General features: G+C 32.8%; 2 protein-coding genes across 2 annotated transcripts; both read left to right on the top strand.

Annotated features, from left to right (window-relative positions):
- Nucleotides 1-5893: 5893 nt before the first annotated feature.
- On the top strand, nucleotides 5894-8007 carry LOC137810193 (Quinone reductase family protein). The gene is made up of 2 exons (XM_068611344.2): nucleotides 5894-6720; nucleotides 7547-8007. The coding sequence occupies exons 1-2, from the start codon at nucleotides 6167-6169 to the stop codon at nucleotides 7773-7775; spliced, it is 783 nt and encodes a 260-aa protein (XP_068467445.1). The 5' UTR covers nucleotides 5894-6166; the 3' UTR covers nucleotides 7776-8007.
- Nucleotides 8008-9616: 1609 nt separating this feature from the next.
- APP1 (aminopeptidase P1) lies at nucleotides 9617-17437 on the top strand. Its single transcript, XM_068611343.1, has 16 exons — nucleotides 9617-9901; nucleotides 10031-10094; nucleotides 10341-10480; nucleotides 11468-11752; nucleotides 11918-12040; nucleotides 12929-13186; nucleotides 13495-13581; nucleotides 13769-13836; nucleotides 14153-14219; nucleotides 14697-14831; nucleotides 14949-15029; nucleotides 15737-15791; nucleotides 15905-16009; nucleotides 16127-16198; nucleotides 16359-16483; nucleotides 16964-17437. The coding sequence occupies exons 1-16, from the start codon at nucleotides 9809-9811 to the stop codon at nucleotides 17123-17125; spliced, it is 1920 nt and encodes a 639-aa protein (XP_068467444.1). The 5' UTR covers nucleotides 9617-9808; the 3' UTR covers nucleotides 17126-17437.
- Nucleotides 17438-18596: the final 1159 nt, after the last annotated feature.

The raw sequence follows: 18596 nt of genomic DNA, 5'->3' as shown, positions 1-18596 counted from the left end.
ATATAAAATCCAGTCATATTTGTTCAACTTAGCAAGAGTTTCCTTCTTTCGTTTTTTTTTTTATTGAAGGTTTTTTTAGCTATAGACCTAGTTTTCAACAGCCCCTGAATTGCGCCATAATTTGGGCCATTGTCTAGTTTTGGGTCGGTCACCTGTGACTTAGCTTAATTGAGCTCTAACTTCAAGATTAATGAAGGGAAATGGCTCACGCACCCTACGCCACTCGAAGCAAAGCAGTGTGATTGGTTAACGACCAGATAAAGGTTTATGTCAGCGCGTGCCTTTGTGTTAGGGAAAGTAACTCGCAATCTACCAAACCCAGCCCCATTGGTGAAAAGAGGCAAAGGCTGTATAGTCAAATAGTAGAAGAAAAAAAAAAGAAAAGGGATAAAGAAACTAAGGGCTGAGCTTTCAATTGGAAGGCAAAGCCCTAGCTAGTCGCTTTCCTAAAAAAGCTTCACACTTAACCACGAAACACACACACATGCAAACATAAAGGTTGGATTATTCCCTATACTTAAAAGCAAGAAATCTCCACACAGCTAAGTCAGGATCTTCGAGGGAGTTTTATAATAATCAAAGATTCTAGCTATTACTTGGTCATTTAAATTTTTTTAATCCCTTAATGAATTCCGATTAAAGAAGGCGCAGAGGTACGAAACGTGGCAGGTGGACTAGTGGGGATGTGGCGTTTCTACGTCCTTCGATTCCAATTTATTTCACACTCTTTAAGGGATTCCAAGCTGGCTGTCTTTCATTCTGTAAACTACCACTGGGCTAAGCACATGCTTCCCACTCATCTTGTTGTTATCTAATCCTTCCTTTCTTTCTTTTCTTTCTTTTCCCTTCCATTAACTAATGTCTTACCAGTACAAGTTAAAAAAAACAACAAACACAGACACCATTTATTAAAAAACCACGTTAAGAGTGGCATTCAAAAATTTATGGAGCTCTGTAAATGCTCATTTTTAACTTTCTTAATCAATCTTTTTAAGAATACTAGTCATTTTTTTTCTCTCAGCAGATATATTGGGAGGGTGGTTTGATGATAAATAGAGAAGTGATCAAAAGACAATGCCATATATGGGACATGTGTTGGGTACAAAAAATAGCCGGGTGTCCATCGAGCAGATATGGAATCTGGAGGCAAAATTACTTAGATTGATTTATCAGGTGTCCTTTGATCCCAAGACAACTAAACAAGACTTCTCACCCGCTCTTTCTTGTACTATTTTATTTTAGCTTTGCGTGATGCATCGCAATGTTTCGTGGTCCTTGTGCTCCCTCACCTTCAGGCTCATATATATACTATACTAATTAATTTTTCTTGTGCTCCCACTGTTACTTCAACTCTTCAATTCAACCAACACATGTATATATATTGGTTCAATGTGAACCAACTATTATAATATAGTGAGCTTACTTGACTTCAATCGGAACTCAGAAGAAGTAAATTTGGAGTAGCTAAGCTAGCAGTATAAAACTAAATCGGGATCGGTGAGGCACTGACGAGGCAATATAAATTTTATATATCCTTTGAGTGGTGTTGCATTTGGCAAAATAAAAACTCCTTAATTTACTTGTGTTTCACAATTGATGAAGAGAGAAACAAAAAGAAGAAAGAAAGAAGCTATCCCGGGCCACGGTAACGGAGGAAGTCATGTAAGACTTTTCTTCTGTTTACTGCAATGCGTGGAACACATGCATGTGGACATATATTCTATATATGCAGACTTTTAAGGAAATACGTGAAGGTGAGAATTTGAAAACAGATAGGGCTAGGGCAAAAGGAGATGAGACAATGTAGGATAAGGTCACGCGTTATGATATTGTCGTACCTAAAAAATGTAAGTGGGTGTGAATTAAGCACAAAAATAATTATGCTGAATTCCTTAGAAACCTTTTTTGATACAGCTAATTTAGGTCCAAATGGATCAAAATCATGTAAGATTGTCGCATATTTTGTAAGGGTTTTGTTTTTACTGCAGGCATCATCATAATGCAATGAAAATAAATTACATAACGCATCATAATTGCTTTCACGCCTATAAAACCACTGTGAGCAATGGTGTTTGGTAATACATTTGAACTGAATTCCAAATTCATTGGCACAAACTCAAGCCTCTTACTATTAGTTTATTAGAAAACTCAAACCAAGCAATGTGAGACATGCGTCCTTTGAAATTAAAAAAATAATAATAATTACATACTTGTACCAGTTGGGGTTAGGAGGGTGTGGTGGTTCCACGTGGGTTATCCACAATGGTGGGTAGGGTGCAATTGCATGGTGGATTTGGGTGGCATGGCTATATCAACGTTGAGGATTGAGAAAAGAGGTAGAATGTGAAGGGTAAGGGTTTACCAATTTCTACTTTTTCACATTAGATAATTGAATGCTAAGTATCTCAAAACAAGCTAATATAACCCAACTTCCTAAACAAATTTATTTTAATTGAGTTCAGACCATTTTTGGATTCAGTCAAAAATATCAACTCAGCCTAAGTCTAATATGTTAGTAACTAGTCTTGTACGCGTGCACAACACCAATATTTTATATAAAAAAAAATGACAATAATAAAAAATATAATATTACATTCATTTATTTAACGTTAGATTTGGATTGCTTTTGACTCACACAAATTAAAAATAGTGTTTAATAAGTTAATTTATTAATAAATGAGTATAAGTTATCAAAACATAAAAAATAAAAAAAATCCATTACACTGTTTGGCATAAATACTCTCTGAAATTTACTTGCGTTAAATAAATATTGTCAAGTAAATATATGCCAATGTTGATTTTTTGCGTCTAAATTTATAAGGAATGACTTATGACAATTTCTTTCTACACCATATCAATTTTAACTATCCTATCATTTCTTAAGATTTTTAAAATTAACCTTATTTTATATTTGAAAATCCGGAATAGTAAATATAATTTAAAAATAAAATAAAAATATACTCTGGACAAAAAAAAATCCAAAACACAAAATTGAAAATGTATTTCGGATAAAAATTTCCAGAATTTAAAAATATTTCTGGATAAAAGGTTTTGGAAGTAATTTTTATTTGCATTCTCTTTATATTTAAGATTATTTTCGTCATTTTACATAGACATTTTTATCATTTTCAATAACAGATTGGGGTATGGTGAAGGAAGAATTTGCCATGACTGATTAGGCCTTGAGAGGCCCAAAATGAATACCACCACGCCATTCCAGTTTGAGCTTCCAGCAAAAAGTTTTTTGCTTCCTGCACCTTATCAATTCCAGAAGTGTATTCTTGAATTAGAAATCTGGAATTGAGAAATATGTTTCTGGAATAGATTGTTTTGGTTCCAAAAATAAAATTCTAAAATAAAATTGGAAAATCAAAATTTTATTTTAAAAAGAATACAAATAATACATATTTTAGGAAAATCATTTCAAAAAAATCTTCCAAAAACCTAATCCGAAAAGTTGTGCTGAATATCCAAATTCAAAATTATATTCTAAAATAACAAATTCAGGATACATTTTAACTTCCACTCCTACCATTTTTAAATATTAAATCTTTTTGGGTATTTCTTATCTCTGATTTTACCTCGCAATTCCATTAAATGTTCCAAAAAAAACAATTTTATTTTTCAGTGATCTTACTGACTTTAGTATAACATTCTTGTGATGCATAATAAAAATTCAAGTTCTCTCACTAGATTATGTTTATGCTAACTTATCTTTTTGTTTTGTTTTATAATGGTCCAGTATATAAGAAGTTATAGGGAAAATTATCCATGTTCACCCATCTGTGCTTTGAGGAAAAATTGTATGTTTTGAATTAATTTGTTTTTTTCTTACTTGCCCTGCCATAAGACTCTTCTTTGATCCAGTAAGGGTCAATTCAAGACTGTTTCTTTCTGCACTTCCATATCTTCTTCTTCCACCTCAATATACAACATGAAAATACATTTTTATCCTTTTTGTGTCACCCCATAAACTAGTTTCCGAATTATATAATCTGGAATACATTTGAAAAAAGACTTCCGAATTACATAATCCGGAAGCTAAATAAGACTTCCGGATTATGTAATCCGGAAAGTAATCATGCATCTGAAGAAAGGCTTCTGGATTACATAATCCGAAAGCTAATTATAAATTTGAAAAATGACTTCTGGATTACATAATCCGAAATTTTATAGAAGAGCATTTTTGGAAATTTAAAAATTTATGGAGGTGAGAGAATAAGGTATGGAGGTGCAGGAAGAAACAGTCTCAATTCAATCGTGTAAATTCTAAACCGCACCCCAAATAAACTATCAATTTTGTAATCCAAATAAATAGGATTTTTTGTTTGCTTTACTTATTTCTTTCTGCACCTCCATAATTTCTTATCGCATCTCCATAAATCTCTTAATAACAAAATTATCCTTCAACCAAAGGTGCACTATTTTTATTTTTATTTTCATTTTCGAATTATATAATCCCTATACTCGAAATACAAACTTGTCTTCCAAATTCTACTGTTTTGAAATTTCGTGAAGGAAAAATTTGCCTACTTAATAAGGTCTGAAAACACAAATTGGGCTAAAAGAGGGCAATTTCTCCCTGCACCATATCATTTACGACATGCACCCAACACAAAATTTAAAACCCAACACTGCTCTTTATTTCATTTTTGCTTATGGAGCACAAATCCATAAGTGATTTTTATACGTTTCAAATTTCAAAATCCAGAAGGTTATTTTCGTATTTCATTTAAGTCTTTGGATAGTCATATCCGGAAGTAAATTATGAGTTATGAATTTTCATATCCAGAATGGTGTATAGTAAATGGTACTGAGAATTGAGATTCATAACTCATTTATGTTTGTTTACGGATCTTTACATCAAAGACAAAAATTTTAAATCAGTAAAAACAAAACAGACATTTTTACATTAATGTGTTAATGTATTGGATGAGATCTGAATGTATAAATTGATATGATGTTAGGAGAATCAACCCTAAAAGAATATGTTTTATCTCCCAAATTTACAATAAAAAATTCCTTCATTATCCAGAATTATATATATATATATATATATATATATATATATATATTCTAAAAGAGTAAACCTTAAATAGATAACTGTGTTTCAAAAATAAAAATTTTAGAATAAAATTCGAAAATCAAAGTTTTACTATTGGAAAGTCAATTGTGCGCTGAGACCTATTAATCCAACAAAATACGAAAAACGAACATTCAAAGAAATTGAGATTCATCATTCACAATTGGATTTACCTTTAGCCTAATGTAATTTGGATTAAAATTTCAGAATTTTTAACTTTTAAAGTCAGTGTAAATAAAATAAAAATCCAATTTAAAAAAGTTAAAAGTATATGAATTTTTAAATAAAAATAAGATTTAAATAAATGAATTTTTAATAGGTGTACAATATATTTTTTTGCCCACTCATAAATTTTTGTTTAAATACACCAAGTATAGCCTAACACAAATAATCAATGATGATAGACATCCTAGTCATTAAAGAAAAAAAAATCTTAAAAATATGCTATGCTGGGCAATGGTACGAATGAGTATGAGTTTATAAAGCCTTTTAACGTAAAGAACAAGAGAATCTCTTTGAGAAATCTCCATTTAAATTTTTCCATATTAGCACATTTGTATTTGCTAAATCCATAAACAAAATAAAGAAAGGGATGACAACCTAGCTAAGTATTAATTATGGAGAGAGAGGTGTTAAATAACTTGGTTGATTAGATTAAAAGCTAATAATAAAAAGATTACAAGTGTATCATCTATCATCACACTACTAGGCAGAAAAATCTGAACATAAGAAAAACCAAAACGGTTGTCATTGACCAACCCACCATTTTTATGGTGAAATATTTAAAGAAAAGAATTAAAGTTTATCAGAAACGAGATGAAGTGAAGTGAGTAGTGATGGGAGAGTAGAATGCAAGAAAATGGGGGTGTTGATTAGGTTGGGGGGAGTGGTGACGTGTCCTTCCCTTTAATACAAGGAAGCGAGAGTGACATCACCAATCATTCGAAGATACTCAAAACAACTCTCACTACTCTTTTTTTCTCTCAAATTCTCAAATCTCACTCCTACTTGGATGCTTCTATTCTCTTTCTCTTACAAAAATTCTCGCTACACTTTGCATTCTGCATTTCCAATTCCTCCGTAATGGGTAAAGGTGGCGGCTGTGTTCCCAGCAAGAATAAGCCTCTGCCGGTCGCCGACGAAACTCCTACTCACTCTGCCCAACCTCCCTCGCTCCCGGCGAGCCACCACGAGACTGGACCCGACGCGCCGCCTCGGGAAGCGCCTGCGAATGCCTCGTCGGTCCCCAGCGCTGCCAAATTGAAGATCTTCATCGTGTTCTATTCGATGTACGGGCACGTGGAGGGGTTAGCGAAGAGGTTGAAGCGAGGCGTGGATGGCGTCGATGGTGTGCAAGGGGTTTTGTATAGGGTTCCGGAGACATTGCCGATTGGGGTGCTGAATCAGATGCGGGCGCCGCGCAAAGACCAGACCATACAGGAGATTGCGCCTGCGGATTTGGCGGCGGCGGATGGGTTGCTGTTTGGGTTCCCGACGAGGTACGGGTCCATGGCTGCGCAGATGAAGGCTTTCTTTGACTCCACTGGGAATTTGTGGAAGGAGCAGAAGCTCGCCGGGAAACCCGCTGGGTTCTTTGTTAGCACTGGTACTCAAGGAGGAGGCCAAGAAACTACAGCGTAAGAATTCTTTTTCTTTTTTCATTTTTCATTTTTCATTTTTCGTTTCTTGTTCGTTCTTGGTTTTGTGAATGTCGGTTCAATTTGGACCTTAATCGATGGATGGCATGTATTGTCTTAATTTTACAGATTGTATGGAAATTTGAGTTAGTAGAATATTTTTTCAATGCATTAATTGGTGTCCAAGACGTTGATTTCTATTGCTTAATGGGATTGTGTGGGAGGTTCATTTTCAAGATGAGTGATGTTTTTCAGTTTCTGGTCTTTAATTTACGAGGAGCTTTCTTCAGGGGTCTCAAACAGTTATCTTAGGTTTTCAGCTGCTCAATTGATGAGTAAATGTGACTCAAGAAAGTCTCATTTTACTCTTGAGTTCGTGTGTGCTACTTGTTATTTATGCTTCATACTATATCTAGATTGTCAAGTACCTACCAGCCTGATGAATTTCAGTTATAATGTGGGGATGATATCTAAATTCTAAAGATTGTTACATAAAGTTTAGGGTACTCTGCAGATTACAGTTTGTTAAGGAATAAACTCATTGTGGTAAACTTTTTTTCTTTTAAGTTTTCCGTAGATGAAGAGAACAATGTTTCCACTCCTTCCTATTCATTTAGATGATGAATGAAGTAACTCTACTCTCTGGAAGACAGACAAATAAGTCAAAATTGAATGTGAACTTGTACAGAGGTTTTGATAATGGAGATCGCATATTCTTCTTTACATAAAACTGATTTTATTATACCTGATGATGGAAAATGCAACGGTTTGTTAGATAATATTGCTTGAAAAGCAACATAAAAAACTGGAATGCTTTTTATTGCAGTTGGACGGCAATCACTCAGCTGGCACATCATGGAATGCTTTTTGTTCCTGTTGGATATACATTTGGACCCGGAATGTTCAAGATGGATTCCATTAGAGGGGGTTCTCCATATGGTGCTGGAGTGTTTGCTGGTGATGGCACAAGAGAACCAAGTGAAACAGAGCTCGCTCTTGCAGAGCATCAGGGCAAGTATATGGCTGCTGTAGTCAAGAGGCTTGCCCAGTCGTGATGGTGTTTTCATAATTTCATTCTATTCTTGTTGGTCATTTGTATTTTTTGACCTTTCTCTGTAGTCAAATTGGTTCTGGCATTTTACCATTGCATTGTGAGGAGGAATTACAGTCTGTTCCACTATTGATTCTATTGGGGTTGGGGATTCCCCTGTTGTTCTGGTCTGCATTGTTTCTGGAAGCTGTAGATGTTGATAGATTTACGTCAAATAATATTTGTGAATTTGTGTATCTTCTTTTTTCAATTCTTTCTGTGTGCCTTTATACATGAATGTGTATTATGACACGTGGTTATTTGCAGTGTCGATGATTTTCTTAATTTCCTTGTTACATAAGCAATTTAATTATGTAACTAGATAGATTCTTGCACTAATCTTGTTAAACCGCTCCAAGGATTTGTAGTTTACTGTGTGAGGGTGAATTTGGGGTGTGTCAATAACAGGACCATGACAGCTGTTGACACTAAAATTAACCTAACTAAAGTTGATCAAATAAAGCCGGAGATGCGAACATATACGATCGTTGGGCCTAATTAATTGTATTGTGAGAGATAGTTGCACGAAATCATAAACACATGAACGTGGACCCACAAATTCGGATTTATGCACCCCACTCATTTTACTCTTTCTCTTTAGTTTCTTCATATTTTAGTCCTTTCCAACCTATCTTTTAAATTCACCCGTTTCAATATCTTTTTCATATTTTAGTCGTTTATTGCAATTCATTTATCGTTTTTCGCTGAGGACTTGCGTAACGTAGCTTCAATTACTCACACTGCTACTAAAAAAACTCTTCTGGAGTAAATTGAATGAATACCAACCATATTAAGAAATAATATTTCATCCTCCACGAAATCATCTGAATGGAATCTGATTGATTCATCGAATTACAGGATTTATTTCATAATCTTCTCAGTAATTTTTTTTATAAAAATAAAGTAAAATAAATTTGGAATAAATTAAAACTAACTTATACAGGATAAAAATATAATTTTAGTGAAATTAGAGCATTTACAAATCAACTTCTACATATGTTAGCCATAACTTGAAAATGCTATTTATTTTATTTTATTTTGAAGTGAGGTACGCAATAATTTTTACTCACTTTAACATTCTTTTACAAATACCATCTTAACACATTAAAATCTTTGGCAGTATCCTATCAAAGTTTGACTCACAATAATTTATCAGAATTTTTTCGACTTTGTTTCAAATATTTCTCACTCACATAATTTATTATTGTTAATTTTAAATTAAAATCATATTATATTTCTTAAATTATACTAATTTTCTAATTAAATTATTGAAATGTTGTTGTTATGAGTTTGCTGCATTATTTATAAAATTTAAATAAATATAATTTTATTTTGTGCTCTATCAAATCTATTATGCATAAAAATATCATTGTTATAATATCTTCAAATTTAAATAAAATGAAGTATGATTTTAATATTAATTTAGCTATTACAAATATGACAAATGATTTTGAATTTATATATTTAAGTAATTATGCATCAAATATTTACCTCATAAATGTAATCAGTTTTTTTGTAAAAGAATTTAATAAGTTAAAATAGTAATTTATAATTTAAAAGAAACTAAAATAATTAACAGAGCATACTAAAGTACTTATAGTAATAAAAATTAAAAATAATTGTAAAAAATATAATTTTGTTTATTGTATTTTGTAAAATCCATAATGTCGATCTCTATTTTTCATAATTATAATATTTACATTTTACAAAGTCCATAAATTTTTTCAAAATATAGGAACGAAACTTACCTAAGATAAAAACTCAATAATCAACATTTAAATTCTGTATAATACTGAAAACAAAATTACAACTCAGAAAAATGAAAAGGTATTACCAATTTACCATTCATTTCGTAGGAATTTGATGGGTCCCTGATTGAAGAGGTGCAAACGGCATAGCATAGTCGCTCTCTATATAAACCCAACCGATCAGAGTTAGTTGTATTGCAGTAGCTCAGGACTATAAGCAGAGAGATTACGCAAAATCAAGAGAAAGAAAATGGAAGACACACTTTCAGGGTTGAGGTCTTTGATGGCTACTCACTCTCCTCCACTCGATGCCTTAGTTGTGCCTTCTGAAGATTATCACCAGGTGCATAATTCTATCCCTGTAATATGAGTAGATCCGAAATGTTCACTTTTCTCGATTATTTTCTCTAATCCTATGGATCTTTCCTTTTTAACTTGATATCGCTTCTACTATGGTGTTTTGAGTTTGCAGAGCGAATACGTATCTGCACGAGACAAGCGCCGCGAATTCGTTTCGGGCTTCACTGGAAGCGCTGGTTAGTCTCTGTCTTTTTTCGTTCTGCTTTGCAGAGCTAATCGATGATTTTCCGTTCTGCTTTCTTTCTTTATTGTTGTAGCTTCCTTCAGTTTTGTTTAGGGTTTAGGTCGCGTCCTATTTTCGTTTCACTGCCATTGTTCCAACGTTTCCAATATTGTGAGAATTATTTTTATAATATTTTTAAAGAATTACGGTTTTTTTCTTGTGTCGTGTCTTCATGTTTCATTTTTTTAATGTCATTAAGGCTTAGCACTCGTAACGAAGAACGAAGCGCTGCTTTGGACGGATGGAAGATATTTTTTGCAGGCTGAGCAAGAGCTTAGTGCTCAGTGGAAGCTAATGCGTATCGGTGAAGATCCTTCTGTAGATATCTGGATAGCTGATGTGAGTGACCTTGCACTAGATACAAATATATATATATATATATATATATATATATATACAAATATATATATATATATATATATATATATATATATATATATATATATATATATATGTGTGTGTGTGTGTGTGTGTGTGTGTGTACGTATATGTCTATGGGGAATTCTTTATGGTGTACAATATATATACGGCATGGTGGGTGATGTGCGTACAATATCTATAACAACCTTAGTTTCATTTCACACACACAGGTGCGGAAATCAGTATATTGAAGGTCGATTATGCGTCATGCACTCTACCCCACTAAACTCTCATCTTTCTTCCGCCATTGTTGATAAATGCATGACGAGAGTAATTTTGGGCATCACTGAACCCAATTATTGAAACCATCCTCAGTATTTTTATTGTCAGTTTTAAAGCTGCTAACACTTCGCATTTTAAAGATATGTAAGGCACAATTTTAAGTTTCAGCATGAGACACAATCTTCAACTTCAGAATGAGGCAAAATAATATTATGATTTACCCATGACGTGACAGCATTTGAAATTATTGGCTTAGTAAATTTAGAACCTAGCACTTAACACTTGTACATTCTTTATATCTTCATCACATTGTAGCTGTTAGCAATAAGCTTAAAAATATGAAGCATTTCTTATTAGGAAGGACATTCCTATATAGTTATAGCTGTCTGGTTTGCATTAAGCATAATACAATCTATTTTCAGTTGCATTTGATTGATTTATCATCATGTCTAAAACTGGCAGGAGAAAGCTATAATTTGGTTGACTTACCCAGTTCCACGTTATTAACCAATACAGAAACACATTTTCATAATTTACACATCTAGACAGCCTAACAACATGTAATCATGTATTGTTCAGGAAGAGCTGACTAGCCTGCACTTGCATTAACACTCTTAAAAGAACGGGTTGTATATATTATTTTACTGTGGTATATCTATACTGATGAGTCTTTCCTTTCTCTAGAACTTGCCAAAAGAAGCATTTATTGGGGTTGACCCTTGGTGCATTTCAATCGATACTGCTCAAAGATGGGAGCGAGCTTTTTCTGAAAAACAGCAGAAGCTGGTCCAAACCACAAAAAATTTGGTAGATGAAGTTTGGAAAAATCGACCACAGGCAGAGATTAATGCTGTTATTGTACATCCACTGAAATTCGCAGGTCGCTCTGTTGCAGATAAGTTAAAAGATTTGAGAAAAAGGCTTCTGCAAGAGCAAGCCCGTGGTATAATTTTCACAGCACTTGATGAAGTAAGTGCATCTTCTGATACACTATTATATCATCATCTTTTCCCCTGACACAAAGGCTCTCTGCTCTGAGTTTGTGGATGCTTTATGCCGCACTCAGTTTTCATACCTTTTAAGAGTATTTCTTTAATTTGTAACTTTGTTTTGAATAATGTGGCTACAATACAGGTTGCGTGGTTATATAATATTCGTGGAAGTGATGTGGACTACTGTCCTGTTGTTCATGCGTTTGCTATTGTGACAATCAATACCGCTTTCATTTATGTAGACAAGCGAAAGGTTTCTGTTGAGGTTAGTTTGAGTAATTTCTGTCTCATCAGCTATGAATGTATTCCAGACCAGGTTATCAAATCACAATTTAAGTTGTGAATTGTCAAGCTAATTTTTAATTTGTGAATTGTAATTCATTATTTATATTAAATTTGAAGATTTTGAGACACCACAAAAAGTAGTTTGAACTGTATAATGTAAAAGTGCTGAGCTCAATGTAACAGTTTCAAATTTGAAATTGACAAAATAGCTCAACCATAAGTCTCAACACAATCATTACTCATAACTGAGTATGTGAAGCCTCAATTCAGAAGAATGAAAACAAATCAATGGAAACAGCCAAATAGAGCCTACAGACTACATCACATGATTATGTGAAGACTCTTGGTTTAGAAGGTTGAAAATAAAGAAGTAGAATAATCAAATAGGTTGAATGCTATAGCTCTCCTCCATGTTCATTTCAGTAAAATTGACTTATGCAAGTTTAAAATATATTTTAGAAAAGCTTACTTGAGAACTTCTGCAAATTAGCTTATACATAAACCAATCTTAGCTTATTAAGGAGAAACTATTTTTATTTTTGTTATTCTATTTAACCAATTTTAGCTTATGGAGGAGAAACTCGTTCTAGTTTTTCTTATTCTACATTCCTATAAGTGTTACCAAAAACATGCTTTATATCAAGTTGCCCCTGTTTCTTTATATAATCTATTCATTAGGCTCAATACTTCTCATCTTAACCAATCAAAGGGTACATTTCATGATCAAATTAAATGAGTTTTATTTACATTGAAATACTAAGAAAGGTCTTTTTGGAGAGTATTACTTTGGCTCATGATCTATTTAGACATTGGGAGGGGAAACATTGGAGAAATTAAAACTCAATAAAAAAATTGTGATTTGTGCCAGGTTCAAGCTCATTTAGTGGAGAACGAGATTGAAATTCGAGAGTATACAGATGTAAGCTCTGATGTTACATTGCTTGCAACAGATGAGCTTGATACTGTATCTACGGTCAAGAGAGTAAATGGTGGACATCAAGCAGAAGAAAATAGCAACCTCATATGGGCTGATTCAGGTTCATGCTGTTATGCACTGTATGCAAAGTTGAACCCTGATACAGTTTTGTTGCAGCAATCACCTTTGGCTCTTGCAAAAGCTTTAAAGGTTGTATTTTTTTTTCATCTTAACAAAGGTCTTTGGCTTTAGCTCAGAAGTTTAGTGTGGACCTTTTTCAAACCAACCTTGCACAAAAAATTTAGGAAGTGTGAATTGGATTCACATATATGGATGAATGTATCCAGGATTGCTAACAGATTTTATGTCACTTAAGTTTATTATTTTAGGAGGAAATTAAGAAAAAAAAGTATCAGCAGCAGTTGATTTAATAACAAATAACAAATTATATCGTGGAATTTTTTTCCCCATTTCAGCACTCAACATAGCTTATGTTTTTATTACTCCAATACTTTCAGAACTCGGTGGAATTGGATGGTTTAAAAAAGGCGCATATTCGTGATGGTGCAGCGGTCGTGCAATATCTTGTCTGGCTGGATAAGAAGGTTTGCATATTTGGATCCTATGTCTCAGAATATGTTCATTTTTTGGATGAGAACAGCCATGTTTTTTCATTCTCTTCTCTTAGTTTTTATATTTTTATTCCCTCATTTTATTTAATCTACTTAAAATGCAACATGTTATGACTTCTGAGGCATAGGATAAGATACACAGGCTTGGTTCAATGTGCAGATGCAGGATGTTTATGGAGCTTCTGGATACTTTTTGGAGAAGGATTCTGTGAAAAAGGAGAAGCAGTTGTAAGTTTCTTAAATTTGAACTGTACTCATCTCTAACATGCTTATTATAATACACATTTGTGGAAGCTGGGAAAAGGTTGACAAGTTTTATTTGTGAACAGGGAAATCATGTCAGATTAAAATTTCCTCTATAAAGCTTCTGGCAAAATTAACATTATGAAATAAGAGTTATTTTGACCTTTGTTAAAGTAGGTTTTAAAAGATCACTGAGGATGTTTATAGTCTGGGCATATCTTTCACAGTAATTAGCTCCATATGCATCAGTAAAAAGCTTAATCATAAGGTGACTTATAGATATTTGTTTTAACTTTGGCAGGCAGTCCTTGAAATTGACTGAGGTGACTGTAAGTGACCAGCTTGAAAGTTTCCGAGCATCCAAAGAGGTGGAGCTAACTAAACATTTAAGTGCTTATTTGGATAGACTTTTCTAGAAAGTTTTGAACTAAAAATAATGGATACGTGTAGTTCCTAAAATTGTGTATTTCCCTTGATACATTTTTAGGCTTTGTTATGCACTATACTATATGTTCCTCCCTAGAATCTGTTCAACCCACTGTATGCTGGGTAATGACTGATGACTGACCTTCCCAAGTATTTCTGCATATTCTGCATATAAGCTGGACTTAAAATGTTGTGAACTGTTTGGTATGTTATATGTAGGAAATAGGGATCACATTTTTTCTTGCAACTTCATTTTCGTGAGCACACAATGCCATGGATTTGAAGGGAATGAAAATAATGAGGAAGATTGTTTTTTTCCTATGAACTTAAATGGAACATGAATGCCTTAAAGTTTATTTTTAGTGAAGAGAGTATGCAAGCCTATATGTAATCCTAAGTTTTCTTACCCCTATTTTCAGCATTTCAAAGGATTGAGTTTCCCAACTATTTCGTCAGTTGGCCCAAATGCAGCTATCATTCATTATTCTCCTAAGGCAGAAGCATGTGCTGAACTTGATCCAGACAAAATTTATCTCTTTGATTCTGGAGCCCAGGTCTGTCTTATCCTTAGCAACTTGTAGCACGGACATTTTTTGTGAATTTTGTTGTTTTTACGTTTTGCAAATGTGATCTCTACCTCTGTATATTGATAACTGGTGGTTTCTCTGAAGTATCTAGATGGAACAACAGATATTACACGAACAGTTCATTTTGGGAAACCTTCAACTCATGAAAAAGCGTGTTACACAGCAGTATGTGCCCTTTTTTCTTTGCTGTTTTTGCAAGTTACATAGTTTCAAAACTATAATTATGAATCAATTACACACGGTTTTATTTCTGGAAATAGAAAGTACCAAATTTTCAGAGTTTGTTTGAGATGGAGATATAAGAAAGAGGGAGCCTATTTCTTGTTGGACCCTGAAGGAAACCCTTCCCTCCCAAATTGATCGGGGAGTGGGAGAAGATCTCACTTTTTCAAAAAAAGAATTCGCTTTAGTTTCTTAAAATACACTAATTTATATAGTGTAAAAATAATTGAATAAAAATCAGTCCCTACTTTTTTCCAAGTGATAATGGTGTTAGATCTCTGCTGAGTTGGCTAACACTGTTATACCAACATACTAGGGTAGGGACTGATTTCTGAACTATTTTTTTTATTTGTAGTGAACATAATATGTTCAATGCAGGGTCCGAAGCAATATAGGGGCCCAATTTTTAATTTAACCATCATTGAATGTCAAGTTTCTATCCCTGAATAGAAAATCAAGTTGACATAGGGAGCAAATTTTAAAAGTAGTCGTTTTCCTTTGTTAAACTTTTTTTAGTCAGGGAAGTGTTTTATTAGTGTATAATATTTTGTAAAGTTACACACTTATTTGTCAGCAACCAGATCACACAATCATATTCTGTAGTCATCCACTGTTATATTACGTTGCCTGATTTGCTAAACATTTTGCAGGTACTAAAGGGTCACATTGCTCTTGGAAATGCTAGATTTCCTAATGGGACAAATGGTATAAAATAAATTTACCAACTTAACTGTCAAATTCTGTGAAAAATTGAGACAGTTTCCATCTCACATACAATAACTTGGCAACTTTGTTTTGTTTCTTTCAAATACTTTTAGGGCATGCTCTTGATATTCTTGCTCGAATTCCTTTGTGGAAAGATGGTCTTGACTATCGACATGGTACTGGTCATGGAATTGGGTCCTATCTCAATGTTCACGAAGGTATTATATTGAGGAACTACCACTATTTGTTTCTTGCTTATTTTGATTCCATATTCTAGTTTTTTCCTTTTCCCCAATTCAATACAAAATTAAATTAATCTAATGTAAATTCCGCAGGACCTCACCTAATCAGTTTCAGACCACATGCTCGAAATGTACCATTGCAATCTTTTATGACTGTTACAGATGGTTAGTATCATTATATCATAGCAGACCATGAAATTGTGATTACCCCATTATTTGTCTATTATTATTATATTTGATTGTTCTGAATCATTTTCAAAGACCAGAATTGTTCGATTGTAATTGAATGCACGTTATAAATGTTGCATCGAATTTGTTTTTCCAGAGCCTGGTTACTACGAGGATGGAGCGTTTGGGATAAGATTGGAGAATGTGCTTATTGTCAAAGACGCTGATACAAAATTCAATTTTGGTGATAAAGGTTACTTATCGTTTGAGCACATTACCTGGGTAAGTCCTAATATGTGTACTTGTTTGTCTTCAATTTATTTGCGTGGGATGTTTATTTTGAATTATGTAAAAAGCCTTTGCACTTAATTATTCAATTCTTCAGATTTTAATTCAACTGAACTAATTAGTGCTTTAATGCAATTTCATGATTATTGTTTTTGTTATTAATGTTGTTGTTATTATTTTAAGATGCTTATAATAGAAATCTGTTATAATTGTTAGCTTTATTACACTTGATTGCATCAAAATTTCTATTTGCGTTTAAAACTCTGCTACAAATTTATTTTCCTTGTTACCTATCTCTGAACTTTGTTTTAGGCTGGTAGTTTTGGACCTTCGGTATTGTATAATTTAATTTAAAACTGGAGAATTTTCCATGATTACAAAACAAGTGATATTTAAATAATTCAACTGTCTGTTACTGACAATATAATACTATTTCTAATGGTATTTCATAAGTGTTTTGTGTTTCTTGTCCAGGCACCATATCAAGCGAAGTTGATTGACCTGAAACTTTTAAGTCCTGACGAGATAAATTGGCTGAACTCTTATCACTCCACATGTAGAGATATTCTAGCGCCATATTTGGATGAAGTTGAAAGTGCTTGGCTGAAGAAAGCTACTGAACCTATAGGTGCATGAGCTGCCTTTGGAGTTGATAAGCTAATAACTTACTTGCTTCAGCGTTATTTTTATGGCCATTTTCTTCCGTATCCCTATTATACTGTAATCTAGATTTTAGATGCATTGAGATGCCTATTCCTTCGAATCAATATGCAGCGTATATCAATTCTGCATATTTAGAATGTTAATTGTCTATCCATTCGGCATTCCTGCATCGGCTCTTTTCTTTTTCCTTGTATTGTAAATAAGTCGGATCTTGTACCTAAAACTCATGAACCACTAGTACAGATGAAAGTGAACGGAATTTCATTTTACCATTTTTATCACCAACCATTGGTTTTCTGACCACATAACATTTCCTCAGTCTCTACCGTTTAGGAAAATCCCTGGAGAAAATGCATTTTTGAACACGTCTAAGAATTAGTGATAAATGCATTTTGTCTTCAAATATTAATGAAAAGTTATACAACATCATGTGATAGTTTTTCTCAAAGAACACGCTAGTTCTTGTAGACAAGAAGAGATGTTGAACACTTTCATCTTGATCCACAAAGAAATTAAGAAATTTTGATAATCTTATGTTAAATGAAAGCGCAGGGTTTTTTCTCTTTGATCTATTGGGGACTGATTTTATTTTTGTATATTTTAGACTTTTGTATGTACTCTTAGTATGCTAAATCAATTTGAACTGTTAAATAGATGACGTAATCAATGAAAACATGATTTAATTATCAATAATAACTTCTTGATGAAGATCAAATTGTTTGCACCAGATACAATTACACGAGTTAACCCAAAGAAGTAACAAAACACACATTAATAGAAGTTGTGGAAACATAAGCCGATTTTGGTTGAAAACTTAAAATTTAATAAGTCAAACTTACTAAACATGATTTTAATTAAAAACATGATATGATAATTGGGTGAAGTCTTAGAGAAAAACAATTTCTTTATATTATATTTATAAAAGAAAAGTTGTGCACATAAAGTATAAGTTAAGTGTAAAATTAAATAAGTAAAATACGATTTCATTTGTTTAATTTTGTACTGAAATCATAATTTATGTACATGATTTTAATTAAAATAATGATATGATAATTGGGTGAAGTCTAAAGAGAAAGACAATTTCTTTGTGTTATATTTATAAAAGGAAGAGTTGTGTACATAAAGTATACGTTTAGTGTAAAATTAAATAAGTGAAGTACAATTTCATTTGTTTAATTTTGTATTGAAGTCGTAATTTATGTACGTGATTTCTGTGTAATTTGTTTTGGACATTCTTAAGTCATGTCTTTTATGTCTTTTGTATATGTGTTTCACTCTTTTAAAATTTTGTTTTGTATTTGTTATATGATTTTATTATTATGTTATTTAAAAATAAATAAATTGATTTATATTATATAATTATGTTTTTATATTAATATACTATTAATGAAAAGTAGTTAATTATTAAAAACACACACATATATATAGTGATTTAATAAATAAT

Source organism: Phaseolus vulgaris, chromosome 2, assembly GCF_051622355.1.
Source record: "Phaseolus vulgaris cultivar YP4 chromosome 2, ASM5162235v1, whole genome shotgun sequence".
Classification (NCBI taxonomy): domain Eukaryota; kingdom Viridiplantae; phylum Streptophyta; class Magnoliopsida; order Fabales; family Fabaceae; genus Phaseolus; species Phaseolus vulgaris.
The sequence above is the reverse complement of the archived record's forward strand: the minus strand, read 5'-3'. Positions and strand labels throughout refer to the sequence as shown.